The sequence below is a fragment of the Panthera uncia genome, assembly GCF_023721935.1.
Source record: "Panthera uncia isolate 11264 chromosome A1 unlocalized genomic scaffold, Puncia_PCG_1.0 HiC_scaffold_16, whole genome shotgun sequence".
NCBI classification, from domain to species: domain Eukaryota; kingdom Metazoa; phylum Chordata; class Mammalia; order Carnivora; family Felidae; genus Panthera; species Panthera uncia.
Window position 1 is genome coordinate 68,005,729 of NW_026057576.1, and position 18,536 is coordinate 68,024,264.

The following is an 18,536-nucleotide window of genomic DNA, read 5'->3' on the forward strand; positions in this document are numbered from 1 at the left end:
ATCATTTCTAAAGTCTCCTTGCAGTGTTAGATGCCAGTATGTGACAAGTCAGTGAAAGAGCATCTCTTCAAGTTGTCAATAGTTTTAGTGTGAAAGTACCTATCAGTTATTTGTGAGATCCGTTTTTGATGGAGCATTCCATTTTTTTTTTCATGACTTCCCCTCAACCCCCACCCCCCCATTGAATTAGTCTTTTTCCCATGCTACTGTTGGTTAAGAAATGCATGCCATTATTGGATGGCCGTTAATTTAAATTCACTCAGTGTTTGTTTTTATTGTTTTAAGATATTTAATGTTCTTCATATATAGTGCTTTCAAAAGTTTGTTTCTAATTTTGAATAATAATTTACATATACTTACAACTAAGCCCATTATTTATATAAAACAAATATTTGTACTATTAAATATGACATGAATAATTTCACCCTTGACTATCACTAGCATTGTAAAATACATACAAAATCTGTAACATTTACCCCATTTTTTCAACTGTTCTTTATCAGCATCTTGCCAAAATGTTTCCTCCCACAGCTTCAAACATACCCATATAGATAAACCGGACTGCTCTGGACCCCCCATGGATATAAGTAACAAGGCTTCTGGGGAGATCAAAATTGCCTATACTTATTCTGTTAGCTTCCAGGTGAGTTTGTTTTTATCTCTAGTGTAACTCAGAAATTCTAAATTCATACTATGTAAACTAATTAAAAATATTAATGATTAACCTTGTCAAATACATAAGCTTTTAATGAGCTGATTTGGAATAGTTTGTCAGTGCACCAGGCAACATAATCACACTAAAAACTAAGTGTCCATTTAAATGAGAAGTATGGTTGATTAGAGAATTGAACCTGATTAAATGTTAAGTCATAAGAGATACATAGAAAGCAAAAGGTAGAAAAAGAAAATAGACGTAGAGGTCGGTTGGGGCATTTGGATGACTCAGTGGTTAAGCATCCAACTTCAGCTCAGGTCATGAGCTAGCTCACAGTTTGTGAATTCGAGCCCTGCGTTGGGCTCTTTGCTGTCAGCAGAGTCGGCTTTGGATCCTCATTCCCCTTCTGTCTCTGCCCCTCCACTCATTCCCTGCCTCCCCCCCCAAAAAAATAAATAAATAAACCTTAAAAAAATCTTTAGTGGCACCTGAGTGACTCAGTCGGTTAAGTGATTCTTGGTTTTGGCTCAGGTCATGATCTCACAGCAAGAGTTTGAGCACTACATTGAGCTCCATGCTGACAGTGCAGAACCTGCTTGGGATTCTGTCTCTCTCCCTCTCTGCCCCTTCCCATGCACGTTCTCTCTCTCTCTTTCTCTCTCACTCTCTCTCACTCTCTCCCTCTCTGTCTCTCTCAAAATAAGTAAATAAACTTTAAAAAAAAATCTTAAAAAAAAGAAGGACACCTGAGTGGCTCAGTCAGTTGAGTGACCATCACCAGTTCAGGTCATGATCTCACAGTTCGTGAGTTTGAGCCCCACATGGGCTTAGCACAGGGCCCACTTCGGATGCTCCGTCCCCTTCTCTCTCTGCCACTTCCCTGCTCATGCTGTCTCTCAAAAATAAAACGTTAAAAAATTTTAAAAATATATAAAAGAAACAAGAAAATAAAGAAAACAGGCATAGAAGGTAGTATGAAAATGTCAAAGATTTATGCAACAGGCATTTGGGAGAGCAACACTTTTTTCTTTTAAAGTTTATTTTTGAGAGAGAGCAGGAGCAGGTGAGGGGCAGACAGAGAGGAGAGAAAATCCCAGTCAGGCTCCACCTGCGCAGAGCCTGACACAGGGCTTGAACCATGAGATCATGACCTGAGCCAAAACCAAGAGTCAGATGCTTAACACAACTGAGCCACCCAGGTGTCCCAGCAACACTATTTTTAACTCTGGATTAATATAAACTTTAATTGAGAATTTCCTGATAGTAGATGATTTATATAGGTTCTTTGGGAATTCAAGGAAGTGTTTTCATTAATGGAGAAGTTTCTTAGGGAAGTAGAAGTTCATTTTATGAGAATCTTAGGCAGTATTCCTCCTCTTTTTTTATAAACTGTCTTGCCAATTGAATATAGTTGAGACATTTACTCTCCCTTTATAGTGTGTAATTTTGCAAACCTAGTGCAAGAAACACTGTGTATTTCTTTTTAGGTATTAAGAGTTCATTGTGGGTGATACCTGCCAGATGCTCAGTGTATCTAAATTATGACTCTGGTATCTCATTGACATGGATAGATGACATCAAAGAGCATAAAGAATAAGTTATGCCACTCAATTTTCTGAAAAAAATGAATACAGCTCTAAATTTTGATATCTAAGTTAAACTTTTACTAGTTAAAATTTAAAGCAAGACTTTTAAAAAATACAGGTAACTAGGGACTTTTAGGAATTCTTACTGTTTTTATTTGCTGCTTAATCTCATTTTGATTTTCCCTGAGACTTGAGTTAGAGCTAAACTCTCTAAAACTCCTGACTAAACCAAGTTATGATAATGAGAAATTACATTTGTTAACTGAATGGAAGGTCAAGCTTTGAGCGGAAATGTTTGGATTCTTAATATACTTTGTCAGCAAATGCTTAAAGAGTTTTGTTTTGTTTTATCCCCCCTAGGAAGATAAAAACATCAGATGGGCTTCTAGATGGGACTATATTCTGGAATCTATGCCTCATACCCACATTCAGTGGTTTAGGTAAGAGTACAGAGTTAATCCACTTTATGCTTTGTGCTTGTTCTGTGTTTTGTCCCTTTGAATATCACTTTCACTCTGTAATCCTCTCCAGTTATCCAGAAGTCTGGGCTTTTGAATTGGATAGACTTGTGTTCAATCCTGGCTTTAAATCATTGGTTGTAAGTCGGTCCAGGCCACCCAGTTTATCAGAGTCCATTTCTTTATGTGGAGTTACCTGCTTCACAAGACTGTTCTGAGGATTAACAGAGATAATGAAACAGAGCATCTGAGCACCTTACTGGAAGTGGAAGAGTGCTCAATGAACAGAAGCTACTGCTCATGTTATGTCTACTTATAATTACTCTCTCTTCAAAGCATGATTCAAAATTTTTGTTTGGAAAGCTACTCATGGTGCCATCACTCTTTTTTCTATTTTGTTGACGGCCTTTTGACACTCATTAATTTATTGAATAAATTTGTTATAATTTCTTGAAGATACAGACCTTTGTTGGTCCTTGCAGCATTACATTTATATGGGCATAGTGGTTATTTACTAATAATGGCCATAGACAAAAAAAAATTGTAGTTCTTGGGGCACCTGAGTGGCTCAGTGGTTTAAGCTTCTGACTTAGGCTCAGGTCATGATCTCACAGTTCCTGAGTTCGAGCCCCGCATCGGGCTCTGTGCTGACAGCTCAGAGCCTGGAGCCTGTTTTGGATTCTGTGTCTCCCTCTCTCTCTCTGCCTCTCCCCCGCTTGTGCGCTCTCTCTCTCTCTAAATAAACATTAAAAAATTTCTAGTTAACAAATTATAAGATTATTATGATAATTATATAAACTTCTGTATCCACTAGAAGGACACATAACAGAGCACAACTCATTGAATCTGTTGGATTTTTAGTCAAATTTTGATTTTGATCAATGTTGTTGTAATGTGCCTGAATAAACATTTTGAAAAGGAAATAAAGCTACAGATTAATCCTGACATGCTTATTCCTACAGTATCATGAATTCCCTGGTCATTGTCCTCTTCTTGTCTGGAATGGTGGCTATGATTATGCTACGGACACTGCATAAAGATATTGCCAGGTATAATCAGATGGATTCTACGGTGAGTGAAACATTTGAACTGTTCTCTAGTCTTCTGAGAATAGTTCTTATTTTGTTCTTTGGAAAAGTTGAAATAATAGCTTTAGACAGAATCTGCCTCTAAAACATTCTTCTCAAAAGTTACCCTGAATTCACATTTTCAAATAAGAAGATGATCCTTAAGAGTTGGTATTCCTAGGGGCGCCTGGGTGGCTCAGTCGGTTGAGCGTCCGACTTAGGCTCAGGTCATGATCTCGCAGTCTGTGAGTTCAAGCCCCATATTGGGCTCTGTGCTGACAGCTCAGGGCCTGGAGCCTGCTTCTGATTCTGTGTCTCCCTCGCTCTCTGCCCCTCCCCCTCTCATGCTCTGTCTTTCTCTCAAAAAAAAAAAAAAGAGTTGGTATTCTAGTATATGTGCTGCCGAAGCGAACACAAAAGGGTTGGTATTCTATAGGGGCGCCTGGGTGGCTCAGTCAGTTAAGCGTCCAATTTCGGCTTAGGTCATGATCTCATGGTTCGTGGGATTGAGCCCCATGTCAGGACTGTGCTGATAGCTCAGAGCCTGGAGCCTGCTTTGGATTCTGTGCATGTCTCTCTCTGCCCTTCCCCACTCGTACTCTCTCTCTCTCCCAAAAATAAATTAAAAAAAGAAACATTAAAAAATATTCTCTAGAGGTCTTCTCTAGAAATTTAGTCACTCTAAGCACTCAGAGCTGCACTGCTCACAGCTCCAGTTCTGTCCCCTCTATTCATGTATGTCCTGTCACCTCTCTCAGTCTTCATTCCCAACATGCCCCCAGTTTGTGAAACAGCAAAGCTGAGTGGAATAACTCCCAGGCAATTTTTATTTGTGTGTTAATTTTTCAAAAGTAATTTTAACTGAATTTTATCATTTCAACCTTTTGGTATATTCAAAGTAATTTAGTGTCCCAACCTCATTTATTCTCAAAGTGTATTTTTTTTAATTTTCGTTTTTTTATTTTTTTAGAGAGAGAGTGTGTGCAAGCAGGGGAGAGGGGCAGAGGGAGAGAGAAAGAATCTTAAGCGGGCTCCACACTCAGTTTAGAGCCTGATGAGAGGCTTGATCCCATGACCCTGAGATCATGACCTGAGTTGAAATTTGAGAGTCGGATGCTCCACCGACCAAGCCACCCAAGTGCCCCTCAAAATATTTTAAATTGGGAGCACCTCGTGGCTCAGTTAGTTAAGCATCCAGTTCTTAGTTTCGGCTCAGGTCATGATCTCGTGGTTCGTGGGTTCAAGCCCCATATTGGGCTCTTTGATGACAACGCAGAGCCTACTTGGGATTCTCTCTCCCTTCCCTCACTCATGTGCTCACTCTCTCTCTCTGTCTCTCCCTCAAAATAAGTATATACTTGGAAAAAAAAGAATTTTAAGTTGTATAATGTTTTACATTTTATACTTTTTCATTTTATAGCAATTATTTCCACAGGACTCATAGTGACTTGTAATGAATACAAAAAACTCAGATTTTATGTTTTCTTTTCCTGATTTCTTGGCTTTTTCTTCTCAACTTTTCTGTCCTATTCTAATTAGAAAAAGAACGTGCTAGTATTTATTGTCTTTTTAGCATTCCCACCCTAAAGACTCTTTTTCATTATTTTTATTGATTATTAAATATTAAAATAATTTCAGAATACTCTCTCATAATTAGCAATTTCAAATGATCGCTCAGCTAATGCTATTTTTTTTCCTAATTTGTACAGAGGTGCCATGGGATACAGGCCCGGGCGACCCTGCTTCCACTTTTTCCTCTTCCATTCCTTTTTCCTCCCTTATTTTAGCGGTCAGAGCAGATCTGTTCAGATATAACTCAGATTGTTTCGCTCCTGTTCACAGCCCTCCAGTAACTTCCCATTTCACTCAGCATGAAAGCCAGAGTCTTTACAGGGGCTAGTGTTGTTTCTGTTGAAATATTTTAGAAGTAGAGCTGAGGATTTGTTGAAGAACTGTATTCAAGGTGTTAAAAGAAGGAATCAAGGAGGATTCCAGGGTTTTGGGGACTGAACAGCTGGCAAGATGGAGCTTCTACAGGGTTGGGGGCCTGCAGAAAGAGCAAATATAGATGGGGAGAGAAAATCCATTCAGTTGTGGTTAATTCTGTTCAGGATGCTTGTTAAATAACCAAGTGGAACTGTTGTTTAGGCAATTGTATATGTATATCTGAGATCAGGGGAGCAGTTAGGGCTGGTGACACAAACTTCTTCATATGCTCATATTTAAGCCTACTGTACCTGGCAAAGTAGCCATGAAGTCTAATACCATTTGCTCATTTTGGAGATTAATAGACGTAGATGGGGAAAGGGTAGAGTGTGAGTAAAAATTAAGTCATCAATTTGGATCATAAAGTTTGACTAGAACTAGGTAAGTATCACATTATCTTTGTATTTTTTTTTAAAGTTTTTCAATGACTGTATTTATGGAACTTAACATACAACATTCCTTTAAAAACAATTCAAGAAAACTATATAAAGCTCTGTGAGTCAAACTTTATAACATAAAGCTTGGGAATAGAAATCAATATTAACATTTGTAAGTTTAAAAAAAATTTGTATCAGCATATTCACCAGTGAACAAACTGTATAGCTGTTTTGGTGACCACATATCAATTAAACAAGTTCATTCCCTTTTTAGGAGGATGCCCAGGAAGAATTTGGCTGGAAACTGGTTCATGGTGATATATTCCGTCCTCCAAGAAAAGGGATGCTGCTGTCAGTCTTTCTGGGATCAGGGACACAGATTTTAATAATGACTTTCGTGACTCTATGTAAGTATTAAGTGACAATTAAAAAATAGAAAATACTTTTCTAAATAGTTTAGAAAAACAGTTTTCATAAGTGAAGTAGCTAGACTAGGTTGTATCTAAGAGTACTTTTGGCTTTTACATCTGTGTGCTCTGGCTATACGTTTCTTGGGGCAGTGTTAGCTGTGCTGGAAAACTGTGACTTCATATCTCCTTTACAGCTGCACAGAGACCAAGCCTTTGTCAAGGAGTTGGAGCTGGAGATGATTAGGTACCTGAAGACCATCTGGGTCTGAGTCTGGGTGGCTTGGAACCAGGGTCATGTAGGATGACTGTCCCATGCCGCCAGGAGCAGTAGGATCAGGATTCCAGGATGTTTTTGGCTTCTACTGAGAGAGACCAAAAGAAAAAGAGGAACTTTCTTTCTGTAGCTTTGTTCCAGAGAGATCTTCCCACACAAAAAATAGCTCCTCCTTGTGCCACCTGAAAATCTTCAGAAGTGTTATTACTTAAATGTTTGTCAATTAGGACTACTTTTTTTTTTTTTTTAAGTGTTTATTTTTGAGAGGGAGGGAGGGAAGGAGAGGGCCCAAAGCAGGCTCTGCACTGAGAGTGCAGAGCCCAGGGTGGGGCTCAAACCCATGAACTGTGAGATCATGACCTGAGCCAAAGTCAGACGCTTTGGATGAGCCACCCAGGCACCCCTAGAACAACCTTTTAAAAAAAAAAAAAATAGCCCCCCCCCCCCCCCCCCCCCCCCAGAGTTATTGATTAGCCTGGGAATACAGTATTTTTTCAGTTTTTCCTAATTGTGAGAGAAAAAAAATGTTCATGGAATTTTCTAAATTTTGCTTTTATTTCCCTTATGTTTCCTTTATTGGTCCTTCTACTGATGAACAGTAACAAATGAATTTTTACTATAAGTACATAAGTAAATGAAACAAATGAATTATTACTGGAAGAATTCAGAAACCACTGACCTTTTAATAATTTTTTTTAATAAAATTTATTCTCAAATTGGCTAACATACAGTATGTACAGTGTGCTCTTGGTTTTGGGGGTAGATTTCTGTGATTCATTGCTTACATACAACATACATACATACAACGGTGAGAGTACATGAGTGAGGGAGGGGCAGAGGAAGAGGGAGGGGGAGAGAGAATCTTAGCAGGCTCCATGCCCAGCAAGGAGCCCAACATGGAGCTCGATCTCGTGACTGTGAGATCATGATCTGAGCTGAACTCAAGAGTAGGACATTAAACCGACTGAGTCACCCAAGTGATCCTAATAATTTTTTTTTTAATGTTTATTTATTTTTGAGAAACAGTGCGAGTAGGGAAGGGCAGAGAGAGAATGGGAGATACGGAATCCAAAACAGGCACCAGGCTCTGAGCTGTCAGCACAGAGCCAGACGCGGGGCTTGAACCCACGAACTGTGAGATCATGACCTGACCTGAAGTCAGAAGCTCAACCGACTGAGCCACCCAGGCACCCTGCTCCTAATAATTTTTTAATGAACATTTGTTCTTATGTTTGATTGCATATTAAATATATAATGCTAAAATCATTTTATGTTAATAAAATTGTTCCAAATTTTTTGATGGAATAACTATATAAATACTTTACAAAGAGGATTCACACTTCCAAATATCTGGCACCTGAATAAGTTTGAGAACCATTGATGTGTACCTTTAGGTATACATCACTTTGAAGCCTAACCTGAAGATTAACTAGAACTAGTATCTTTATTTAGATAAGGAGATACAACTATGATGGGGAGGGCTAAAATTCTTAAGTATATTATACTGAAGAGGGTAGGTTGGGAGAAGGCATCATGACAGAGGTTTGGACACAACCAGAGGATAGCGTGAAAGCTAGTTGGGGATCACTAGATCCCCAGAGAGCCAGGGTAGAGCTGGAGGAGCAGAATGGATGCCTTAGGATAAAATGTTGCTTGAAAATTTTATTGGGAGTTGCCTTCAGTCATCACCTGATCTTTGTTGGAGTCTGCTAGAAAATGAACTTGTAAGGAAGGAAAGTTTCAGAGCGCCTGGGGATCATGTTCCTTAAATGCTCAAATATGAACTCTCTCCTCCAGAACAGTCCATTTCTTAGTCTTGTGGGGATTGGGGGGGGGGTTGCATTTTGGTTGAAAATCTGATCGGTTTCCTGCTGATCATGAGTTTCTAGTCTTGCCCCTTGGTTGGTGTTGATGAGAACGTGTGAGTGGACATGTGCCTCATTATGTATACCTCAGAGAAATACATGCTCCTGGGGTTAGAAAACCACTTGAATTTCTTTCTGAGAAAAGTCATACCTTCTGAATTCCAGCTTAAAGCCAGGAATGTCTACAAATACAAGGTAGTATTTTTATTCTTATTAGGTAGGTTATATAAGGAAAAAAATAAAACTAACCAATTAAATAAGGGGAGAAGCCAGAATTTCCCTGAGTCAATGACCAAGTCCTTCAGTAACTTGTGTTCAGAAAGCTAATAGTATTATGAAATGTTTTTTGTTTTATTCATTGATCAGATTCTATCTTGTCTCTTGTGTTTGAAGGTTATAGTTCTCACTCTAGAGGACCCAGTATTGTTTTTAAAGTGGGAATATTTCATGGTGGGAATGTCTATATTCATATTAATTTTAATGTTTATTTTTTATTTTTATTTTTTTGAGAGAGAGCATGAGTGGGGGAGGAGCAGAGAGAGGGAGACACAGAATCCAAAGCAGGCTCCAGGCTCTGAGCTGGACTTGGGGTCTGAATGCACAGACTGCAAGATCATGACCTGAGTCAAAGTTGGATGCCTAACTAACTGAGCCACCCAATTTTAAAATCTCAGAAGAGCTGAACAGCTGAAAGCACTTGTGAGCATCCAGTCAGCCTTCCCTGATGACAGGAAAGGTGGGGTCTTGTGGACGCTACAAGAAGCATCCAAAGTAGAGGTTGCTTTATTTATGATCCTATTGGTGAAGTACCTTAAAATAGTGCTAAGATTTAGCATGGCCATAGGTAAGATAGTGTATTCATGAAATTGTATTTGGTTTCTTGTTTAAAAAATGAAAGGGGTCTTCAGTCACTTCACAACAAAGGAAACTAATAAAATTTATAACTTAAAGCTACTTATTTTTTAGTTTTCGCTTGCCTGGGATTTTTGTCACCTGCCAACAGAGGAGCATTGATGACTTGTGCTGTGGTCCTGTGGGTGCTGCTGGGCACTCCTGCGGGCTATGTTGCTGCCAGATTTTATAAGTGTAAGTAAAAGTCACGCTGTCAGGCTAGGAACCTACTCTGCTACATCACTGCATCTGTTCTTGAAACAATATGTTTTATAGGTGTGTATCTTTATTTAAAAGAAACTTGTAAAGCGGATGGCCATCTCTAGATTTATTTGTTAAAAACTGTTTGAACAGTGAGGTAAGCAAATTTAGGTGTTGCTTGTCCACAATCCCCCTTGTCCTTTTTCTTTTACATTTTGACAAAAGAGATTTGACTGAACAACTTAGATTTGCTACATTCATAGAAACATATATAGACTAATAAAGGAAGAAAGTATACTTATGAGTATCACTGATTTATTAACTAAAACAAGTAATACATATAGTAACACTTTCCTTACATAAAGAGGTTGTGCTATAATTGCATCAATTTAATATTTGGAAAAATAGACTGTACTTAAACTAAGATTGCACTATTTTAAAGAGCCCTGAAGTAATTTAATTTGCTTTTATAATGTAATTAGTGGTAATCTGTTGTATCCTTGCTTTCTAAAAGAAAAATAAAGTTGAGTGAAAAAAAAGCATCAGGGCCACAGAGTAAGGATGGGATCTGACTAGATGACTAGAAAAAGCAGCTTTGCTAGGGGCAGTGAATGCCAGTGTTTGCTGTGGAATTCTGAAGTCTATCGAGATAGTCTCATAGCTAATCTGTAATTTAAAGTGACAGGGAGGAGGTAAAAAAATCCTATCCTCTGAAAACTGTAAGACACTGATGAAAGAATTGAAGATAATGGAAAGACATGTTCATGGATTAGAAGTAATATTGATAAAATATTCATACTACTGAAAGTAATCTACTGGTTCTGTGCATTCCTTATCAAAATACTAAGAGTATTTTTCACAGAACTAGAAAAAATAACCCTAAAATTTGTATGGAATCATAAAAGACCCTGAATATCCAAAGCAATCTGGAGAAAGAACAAAACTGGAGGTATCATGATCCAAGATTTCAAGGTACATGACAAAACGGTAGTATGGTGCAGTACAGTATGGTGCTGGCACAAAAACAGACACACGGATCAGTGGAACAGAACAGAAAGCCCAGAAATAAACTCACACTTAATATGGTCAATTAATCTGCGACAATGAGGCAAGAATATATAATGGGAAAAAAAGACAGTCTCTTTAAAAAATGGTGCTGGGCAGCACATGGAAACTGGACAGCTATATGCAAAAGAATGAAACTGGACTACTTTCTTGCACCATACACAAAAGTAAGCCTAAAAAGGATTAAAGGCCTAGATGTGAGACCTAAAACCACAAAACTCTTAGAAGAGAGAACACAGGCAAGTAATCTCTTGGACATTAGCCTTAGTGGCATATTTATGTTGTTTCCCCTGCCATTCCTCAGGCAGGGGAAACAAAAGCAAAAATAGAACTATTGGAACTATACCAAAATAAATATTATTGTCCATTTGCACAGTAAAACACAAATATCTTCTATGATTTTGCTTATGTAGAGTCTAAAAAAACAGAACAAACAAAAAAATGGACCCTTAAATACAGAGAACAGACTGGTGATTGCCAGAGGGGAGGTTGTTGGGGAGGTGGGTGAAATAGATGAAAAAGGATTAAGATATACAGACTTTCAGTTGTAAAATAAATAATTCACGGAGGTGAAAAATACAATATAGGAAATGTGGCCAATAATACCGTTGTGACAGATGGTGACTACACTCTATCATAGTGAACATCGAGTAATATATAGAATTGGGGAATCAGTTTGTTGTACACCTGAAACTAATATAACATTGTGTCAGTTATATATGTCAGTAATAAATTGGGGAAAAAAGGGCCCACCAAAAGCAAAAACAAACAAACAAAATGGAAGATGGGACAGAACTACGGTTGATGTGAAGAAGGTTTGAGGTAAAACACAGGTTACATAGGCAGCCCTAAAAGTGACGTTGGCTAGACTCAACTCCAAGTAGAAATATTTGTTAGAGTTTGCCAGGTACAGTGCTCTCTGAAAATGAGACGTGCTATATGTATGTGTGTCTGTGTTTTACTTTTTGTGTATTTTGTCCCAAGTTTTTTTTTCTTTTTCATCCTTTCCTAAAGGACAGAGGGTTTTGGGTGTCACGTGTAGTTTAACACACATGAGCTGAGCCACAGTTGGACCCCTACCTCCCATGCAGCACTCCCTCTTTCTCAACCATGCTGGCCTTTTTCCTGTATCTTCACACCTGCCCCAGGAACTCCCTGTGTCCTGTTCCCTGTGTGAGAAGCTCTAGCTCATGCTCCCTCCCAGCCCAGACGCAGTCCCTCTTTAACTCCTGCTCCATCCTTCAGATCCCCCAGCTGCCCATTAATCAGGCAGAACATTCAAGAGGTGCTGTCATGTGGCCCCAGTCACAAAATGCTTCATTTTATAGAATCATTTCTAATGTTTCAAAAATATTATTTGAATTTTGATTGGAATTGTATTAAACCCTGAATTAATAATTTCATAATAGTCTCAATCAGTAATGCTACAAATTCAAATCACATGTATATAATTTGTCATTTTGTTTTAAGGCAAGTGGTACTTATAAACTATTAAAACTTTTTAAAGAAATCAGAGCTGTTCTCACACCTCAGCCAGTTTCATCTTCACCTTTTAAGCTGGAAGCAGAAAACCATTTTTTACTCTGTGTACTTGAAAAAAAAGTTAAGTGGGGAAAAGAAATTAGAGAGGGGCAAAGCATATTAAAAAGTTCATGAGCAAATTTGTTCTGTCAAGTGGCCATAACTGTCCTACTCTTCTCAGTCACCTGATCTGACATACCCAAGCCCCACCCCCACCTCTAGCCCCTCCCAGTAACTGCAGTGGTACATGAGCCCTGAAGATTTAGACCTGCTGTGGAAACTTAAATGTGTTGCACTTGAGGCTTGCAGGTTCCTAGTTGTATAACAGATTTTGAAACTGGCCACAAGATAAAGGAGAATCCTCAGTATGCCCTTTCTCTACCCAGTTCCATGGATTGGAACTGGCCTAGAACCTAAGGGTTTGTTTTATTTTGAAGTAGAAAAAAAAAGATTGGAAAAGAAGTGGTCTGAATGACCTTCCTCTGATATTAGATTTATGCTGAAGCAAACATCTTGAGAGCAGGGCTTATCCAGCAAAGTTTGTGATGTGCATCTCTGGTCTGCATCACCTAGGGATACCACATCATTTGCTAGTGTGATTTTCTAGGAGTGGTACCCAATGCTGTCTGAAAATTTGTTTAATGCCAGACAAATATGGTCATTTGGTTTGCTTTGAAGAAAAGTCTGTATGGCATACCACTTTTGTTTTCTTCCACAGCCTTTGGTGGTGAGAAGTGGAAAACAAATGTTTTACTGACGTCATTTCTTTGTCCTGGGTAAGTGAACGTTTCAATAGTAATTGTCTTACATAGTCATATTTTAGTTCCCAAATTTTCAACCTCTTAGGTCTTTAATCTTCTCTGTCTCTAAACTGTGTACACTAGAAAATGAATTTAATTTTTTAAAAAGGGATAAAAAATGAATATTTAATAAACGTTTGCGGAATGACTTCCACCTGCTATGTCTGGAAAAAGTATCTTTGGACATAAGAAATTTGTAGATTCCTTTTCTTAAAAGTCTGTTTCTTAGTCTGTGTGAGTTGGTCTGGCATGTTGTTATATAAGGCTGCATTGAAAGCTTTTGACCTAATCACAAGAAGGTGTTTTCGCTTGCAGATTATTCAGGCAAGCAAACATTTTCAGATTTCTATCAAAAGTATTGCCACTCTTAAGTAATCTAAGTTTCCACTGATAGATGAATGGGGTAAAGAAGATGTGGTAACACACACACATATACACACAATGGAATATTACTCAGTTATTAAAAAAAAAAAAAGAATGAGTTCTTGCCATTTGTGACCTCATGGTCGACCTAGTGCTAAGTAAAATAAGTCTGAGAAAGACAAGTACCATGTGATTTCACTCATTTGTGGAATCTAACAACAAATGAACAAAACAGAAGTAGACTCATAAATATAAAGAAAAAATTGGTGGATGCCAGAGGGGATAGTTGGGGAAAGGGATGGGCAGAATAGGCCAAGAGAATTAAGAGTTACAAACTTCAGTTTAAAATAAATAAGTGATAGAGATGAAAAATAGAGCATAAGGAATATATTGTACTAACAGTATATGGTAACAAAAGGTGACTTTACTTATGGTGAGCACTGAGTAATGTACAGACATTGTCAAATCACTACATTGTACACCTGAAACTAATATAACATTGTCAACTATAATTGAAAGATAAAAATTTTTTTTTAAAGTAGTGCCACTTTATTTAGAGTTTATTCCATTAAACAGAGTAATATATAGCAAAAATTTTTTAAAATGACAATCACGTTTAAAAAAAATAATAATTGTGACCCTTTGGAAGATAGCTTTTGATATCAAGTATCTGATCGGTGTCTGGTCCTAGAAATAGAACCCACTTTTTTCCCAACTCCCAGATTTCTGGTGGACAAGAACCAGCCTCTGAGCAGTTAGCAGCAATAGTGAAATCCAAAGGTTAAATCTAAAAGCCAGGCCATTCCATTTGCAGGCCAGAAACGAAAGAGTAACAATAGTTGCATTGTTTATACATGTTTGGGGTAAATATTCCCTCAGATAGTTACCTCCATTGAAGAATGACATTATTTATTTATTTATTTATTTACTTACTTATTTATTATTTTAGAGAGAGAGAGGGTGAGCAGGGGAGAGGGGCAGAGGGAGGGAGGGAGAATCTTTCTTTTTTTAATGTTTATATTTGAGAGAGAGAGAGAACACAAGTGGGAGAGGAGCAAAGAGAGAGGGAGATGCAGAATCTGAAGCAGGCTCCAGGCTCTGAGCTGTCAGCACAGAGCCCGATGTGGGGCTGGAACTCTGAAACTGGGAGATTATGACCTGAGCCAAAGTCAGACGCTTAACCAACTGAGCCACCCAGGCACCCTGATGTATTCAGATTTTTATGCTTTTTCTCCAGCCAAATCCTTTGTCTTCTTTCCCATCAACTAAAGAAGTACTCCTTCTTCCCAAGACAAGTCAGCAGTCTGTGATTTCCTTCAGAAACTTGCCTTTCAGACATTCCTCCTAATCTCTGGCATCTTCTATTTCTCAGTGTTCTGTTCGTGTTTCATCGTCTTTCCTACAAATATACTAGGTTCCCAAATCCTAAAATGAGCTTCTCCATAAGCATCTTCCCCTCTACTATCTTCTTTCTTTTACATTCCCAACAAACTGCCTTGAAAACATATTCCACACTCCTTTATTCTCATTTTCTTCTCAGCATACATTCACAACGTAAACCCACGTACTCTTTCTTCCCCTATGACTTTAGTGAAAACTTCTCTCAAATACCAATGATATTCGCATTTCTAAATCTAGAAATCATTTTCTCTGTCTTCACTCTATCTCTCTACATTGTCTAACATTGGGATACTTTCTCCTTGAAATGCCTTTCATTTTTTGGCTTCATAGAAATTATCCTAATCCAGTTCTTTTATATCTCTGATCAGCCCTTCTTTGATTTATCTTCATGCCACCCTTAAAAGTGGGTGTTCATTTAAAAAAAAACAACAAAAAAAACCTGTTAGGTTTTCACCAGAAGGATAGTGAGGTAATGAATGAGGGAAAAGCCAGGGTTGGGGGAGGAGAAGCACATAAGAGTGTACCAGGAACCCAAGGGGGCAGGGAGAATTGGTGTTTGCCTAGGAAAAGAAGTACCATTTAATGACATGAAATTAATTCAGGTAATTTTATGTAAATACCTACATATAATTATTACAGTAGACACAACAAAATGGTATTTGATAATATTAAACATCGTTTCCAAATATAAAAATTATTTAATGGAGGGACATGTGGGTGGCTCAGTCAGTTAAGCATCCAACTCTTGGTTTAGGCTCAAGTCATGATCTTACCTTTCATGAGATCGAGCTCCAAATTGGGCTCTTTGCTGACAGTGTGATTGCTGCTTGGGATTCTTTCTCTCCCTCTCTTTGCTCCTCCCCCACTTGTACACACTCACGCTCCACTCTCTTAAAATAAATAAATTTAAAAAAAAAGGATTGAATGGAGAGAAATGCTTCCTTATATTAATAAAAATCTCATATTTAATTGTGATATAATTTGTATACAGAGAACAAGTTTCAGCTATAAAACAACAACAGAAAGGAGTATTAGCAACAGAAAACCTTCACAGTACGAGATACAAATTCACCGTGTTACTTGATCAGAGTATTGACTGCATGAGGGGTTTGGCAATGTGCTGCAGCTACTAGCACAGAAAACATAGAAATAGACCATATATTCATGGAAGCAGCTAGATGTGGCATCACCAATCAGAGGAAGTGTTAGATGATGCTCATACTTGATTGTGTATATAAAGGAAGAAAAATTCTGTTCTTACCAGTCACACACACAATCAGTTCCAAGGGGATTGTGATCTAAATGTAATGGGGTTAACAGTTGGAAGAAAATATGGAAGAGTGTCTTCATGGAAGTGCCTGGCTAGCTCAGTTGGTGGAGCATCTGACTCTTGATCTCGGGGTTGTGAGTTCAAATCCCACGTTGGGTGTGGAGATTGCATAAAAAAGTAAAATCTTTAAAAAAAACAAAAAAGAGGAGTATGTTCATGATCCCAGGTTAGGAAAGACTTTCTTCTCTTAAATAAGTTACACAAAGGATAAAGGGAAAATTGACAACTGGTCACGTTAAAAACTGTGTGGGGGGAATGTAGAAACAATTATCATGTGATTACAGCCATATGTTTTAAAATGTACTCAGAGAAAAAAGACTGAAGGGAAATTAAGTATACATATTCACTTGTTTGGGGTTCATAAAAAGCCGTTAACTCAGAGAACGGGATATTTAACAAGGAATTATTAGTAGCTAGAGTATATAAATAACTCACATCTATAACTTTAGAAAAGACGTACACCCCAAATGAAAAGTGAGTAGTAGATGTAACCACCAAGTCACAGAAATAATAACTATAAAACCAATAGACACAAGATGCTCCACAGCATTTGTGAACAGGACTTAAATTAAACAATAAATTTGACAATCCAGAGCACGATGAAATACATAAAGAGGTAACTTTCTTAAGCTACTGGTGGGAATTTCAGTCAGGCAAAACCAATCTGAAGAGCAATTTGGTAATTTCTAGAAAGTAATTTTAAATTCATATACCCCATTACTCAGCAACTTCATTTTCTTTGTATGTGACACAGAAATTGTAATATTAATTACATATGATTGGTACTATATCATTTTGCTTCTGACTCAAGTTTTACCCAAAAGCCTATTGTATCTTTCAGGATTGTATTTGCTGACTTCTTTATAATGAATCTGATTCTCTGGGGAGAAGGATCTTCAGCAGCTATTCCTTTTGGAACATTGGTTGCCATATTGGCCCTTTGGTTCTGCATATCTGTGCCTCTAACGTTTATTGGTGCATACTTCGGTTTTAAGAAGAACGTAAGTTTATGTGTTCATTTATTCAAATAAATTTCAGCTATGAAAATTAGCATATGCCACCTTAAAAGATAGAACAGTGTCTTAAAAAAAAAATGTCTAAAAGATACACACTTACCCTATGGGATCTGGATTTCGTTAAATTTTTTTTTTTTTTCAACGTTTTTTATTTATTTTTGGGACAGAGAGAGACAGAGCATGAACGGGGGAGGGGCAGAGAGAGGGGAGACACAGAATCGGAAACAGGCTCCAGGCTCCGAGCCATCAGCCCAGAGCCTGACGCGGGGCTCGAACTCACGGACCGCGAGATCGTGACCTGGCTGAAGTCGGACGCTTAACCGACTGCGCCACCCAGGCGCCCCATATGGGATCTGGATTTCATAGAAAATTGATGACCTCTTAGTTTGATTGCAGTCATTCTTAAAAATAGTATTATTTTGGGTGTGGTAGAGAAGTCACAGATATAAACTTAGGTTTCAAAGTTTTGTAAGTAAATGGAAACTGTAGATTAATAGACAACGAAATGCTAAGTTAAACTATTGAAAACTTTTTTTAGTGTTTTAAGTTAGTGCATTAAGTGTTTCTACATTACTTAACAAAGTAAACCAAGAATATGGGTTAGGAGGAAAGCTGTAAGAAAAGTGACTATAAAGTGACAGTGGTAATTTTTTTTAACATGTAGCTTTGCAAAAAATTTTCTATGGTTTTCCTCCTAATATTTCCTGCTAATATTCAAAGCTCAGTCCTTCCCTGCCTCCAGTCTTTCTCCACCTCTGCTGCCTCCTTTTGCCCACAGGCTAAGAGGAAAATGGAAATTTTTTCTTTTCTTTTTTTTTTAAAATTAGTCCCCCCCCCCCCCCACCTTTTTTTTAAGGTTTGTTTATTTTGAGAGAAAGAGAGAGTGTGTGAGTGGGGGAGGGGCAGAGAGAATCCCAGGCAGGTTCTGCACTATCACTGCGATCCCAAAGGGGGACTTGAACCCACAAACAACAATGTGATCACCACCTGAGCCGAAGTCGGATGCTTAACCGACTGAGCCAGCCAGGCGCCCTGAGAATTTAGTGTCCTTCTCACTTCACTGTCCTTGCTTTTCTCTGAGAACATCCAGTCCACAAGGTTAAAAGAGATAATGTATTGCCATACACTTTGTGAAGGGGACCCAGAATGTCCTGGAAGAAACTGCCATTGCTTCATTGTCTCCACTGCACCTACCATGCCAGCCTACTGTAAGATTTTTCAATTCTTTGGCATTTTGCTTAATTTACAATTCTAAATCTGTATAGCATAA

The 18,536-nt window shown here is 38.1% G+C and overlaps 1 protein-coding gene across 1 annotated transcript in view; it reads left to right on the plus strand.

Annotated features, from left to right (window-relative positions):
• TM9SF2 (transmembrane 9 superfamily member 2) overlaps nt 1-18,536 on the plus strand; it is a 71,316-nt gene that overhangs the window by 37,832 nt on the left and 14,948 nt on the right. The window contains exons 7-13 of the mRNA XM_049647493.1: nt 532-643; nt 2,602-2,681; nt 3,662-3,770; nt 6,404-6,536; nt 9,645-9,764; nt 13,075-13,132; nt 17,092-17,251. Coding sequence (XP_049503450.1) covers nt 532-643; nt 2,602-2,681; nt 3,662-3,770; nt 6,404-6,536; nt 9,645-9,764; nt 13,075-13,132; nt 17,092-17,251 — 772 coding nt within the window. The remainder of the gene's footprint in view (nt 1-531; nt 644-2,601; nt 2,682-3,661; nt 3,771-6,403; nt 6,537-9,644; nt 9,765-13,074; nt 13,133-17,091; nt 17,252-18,536) is intronic.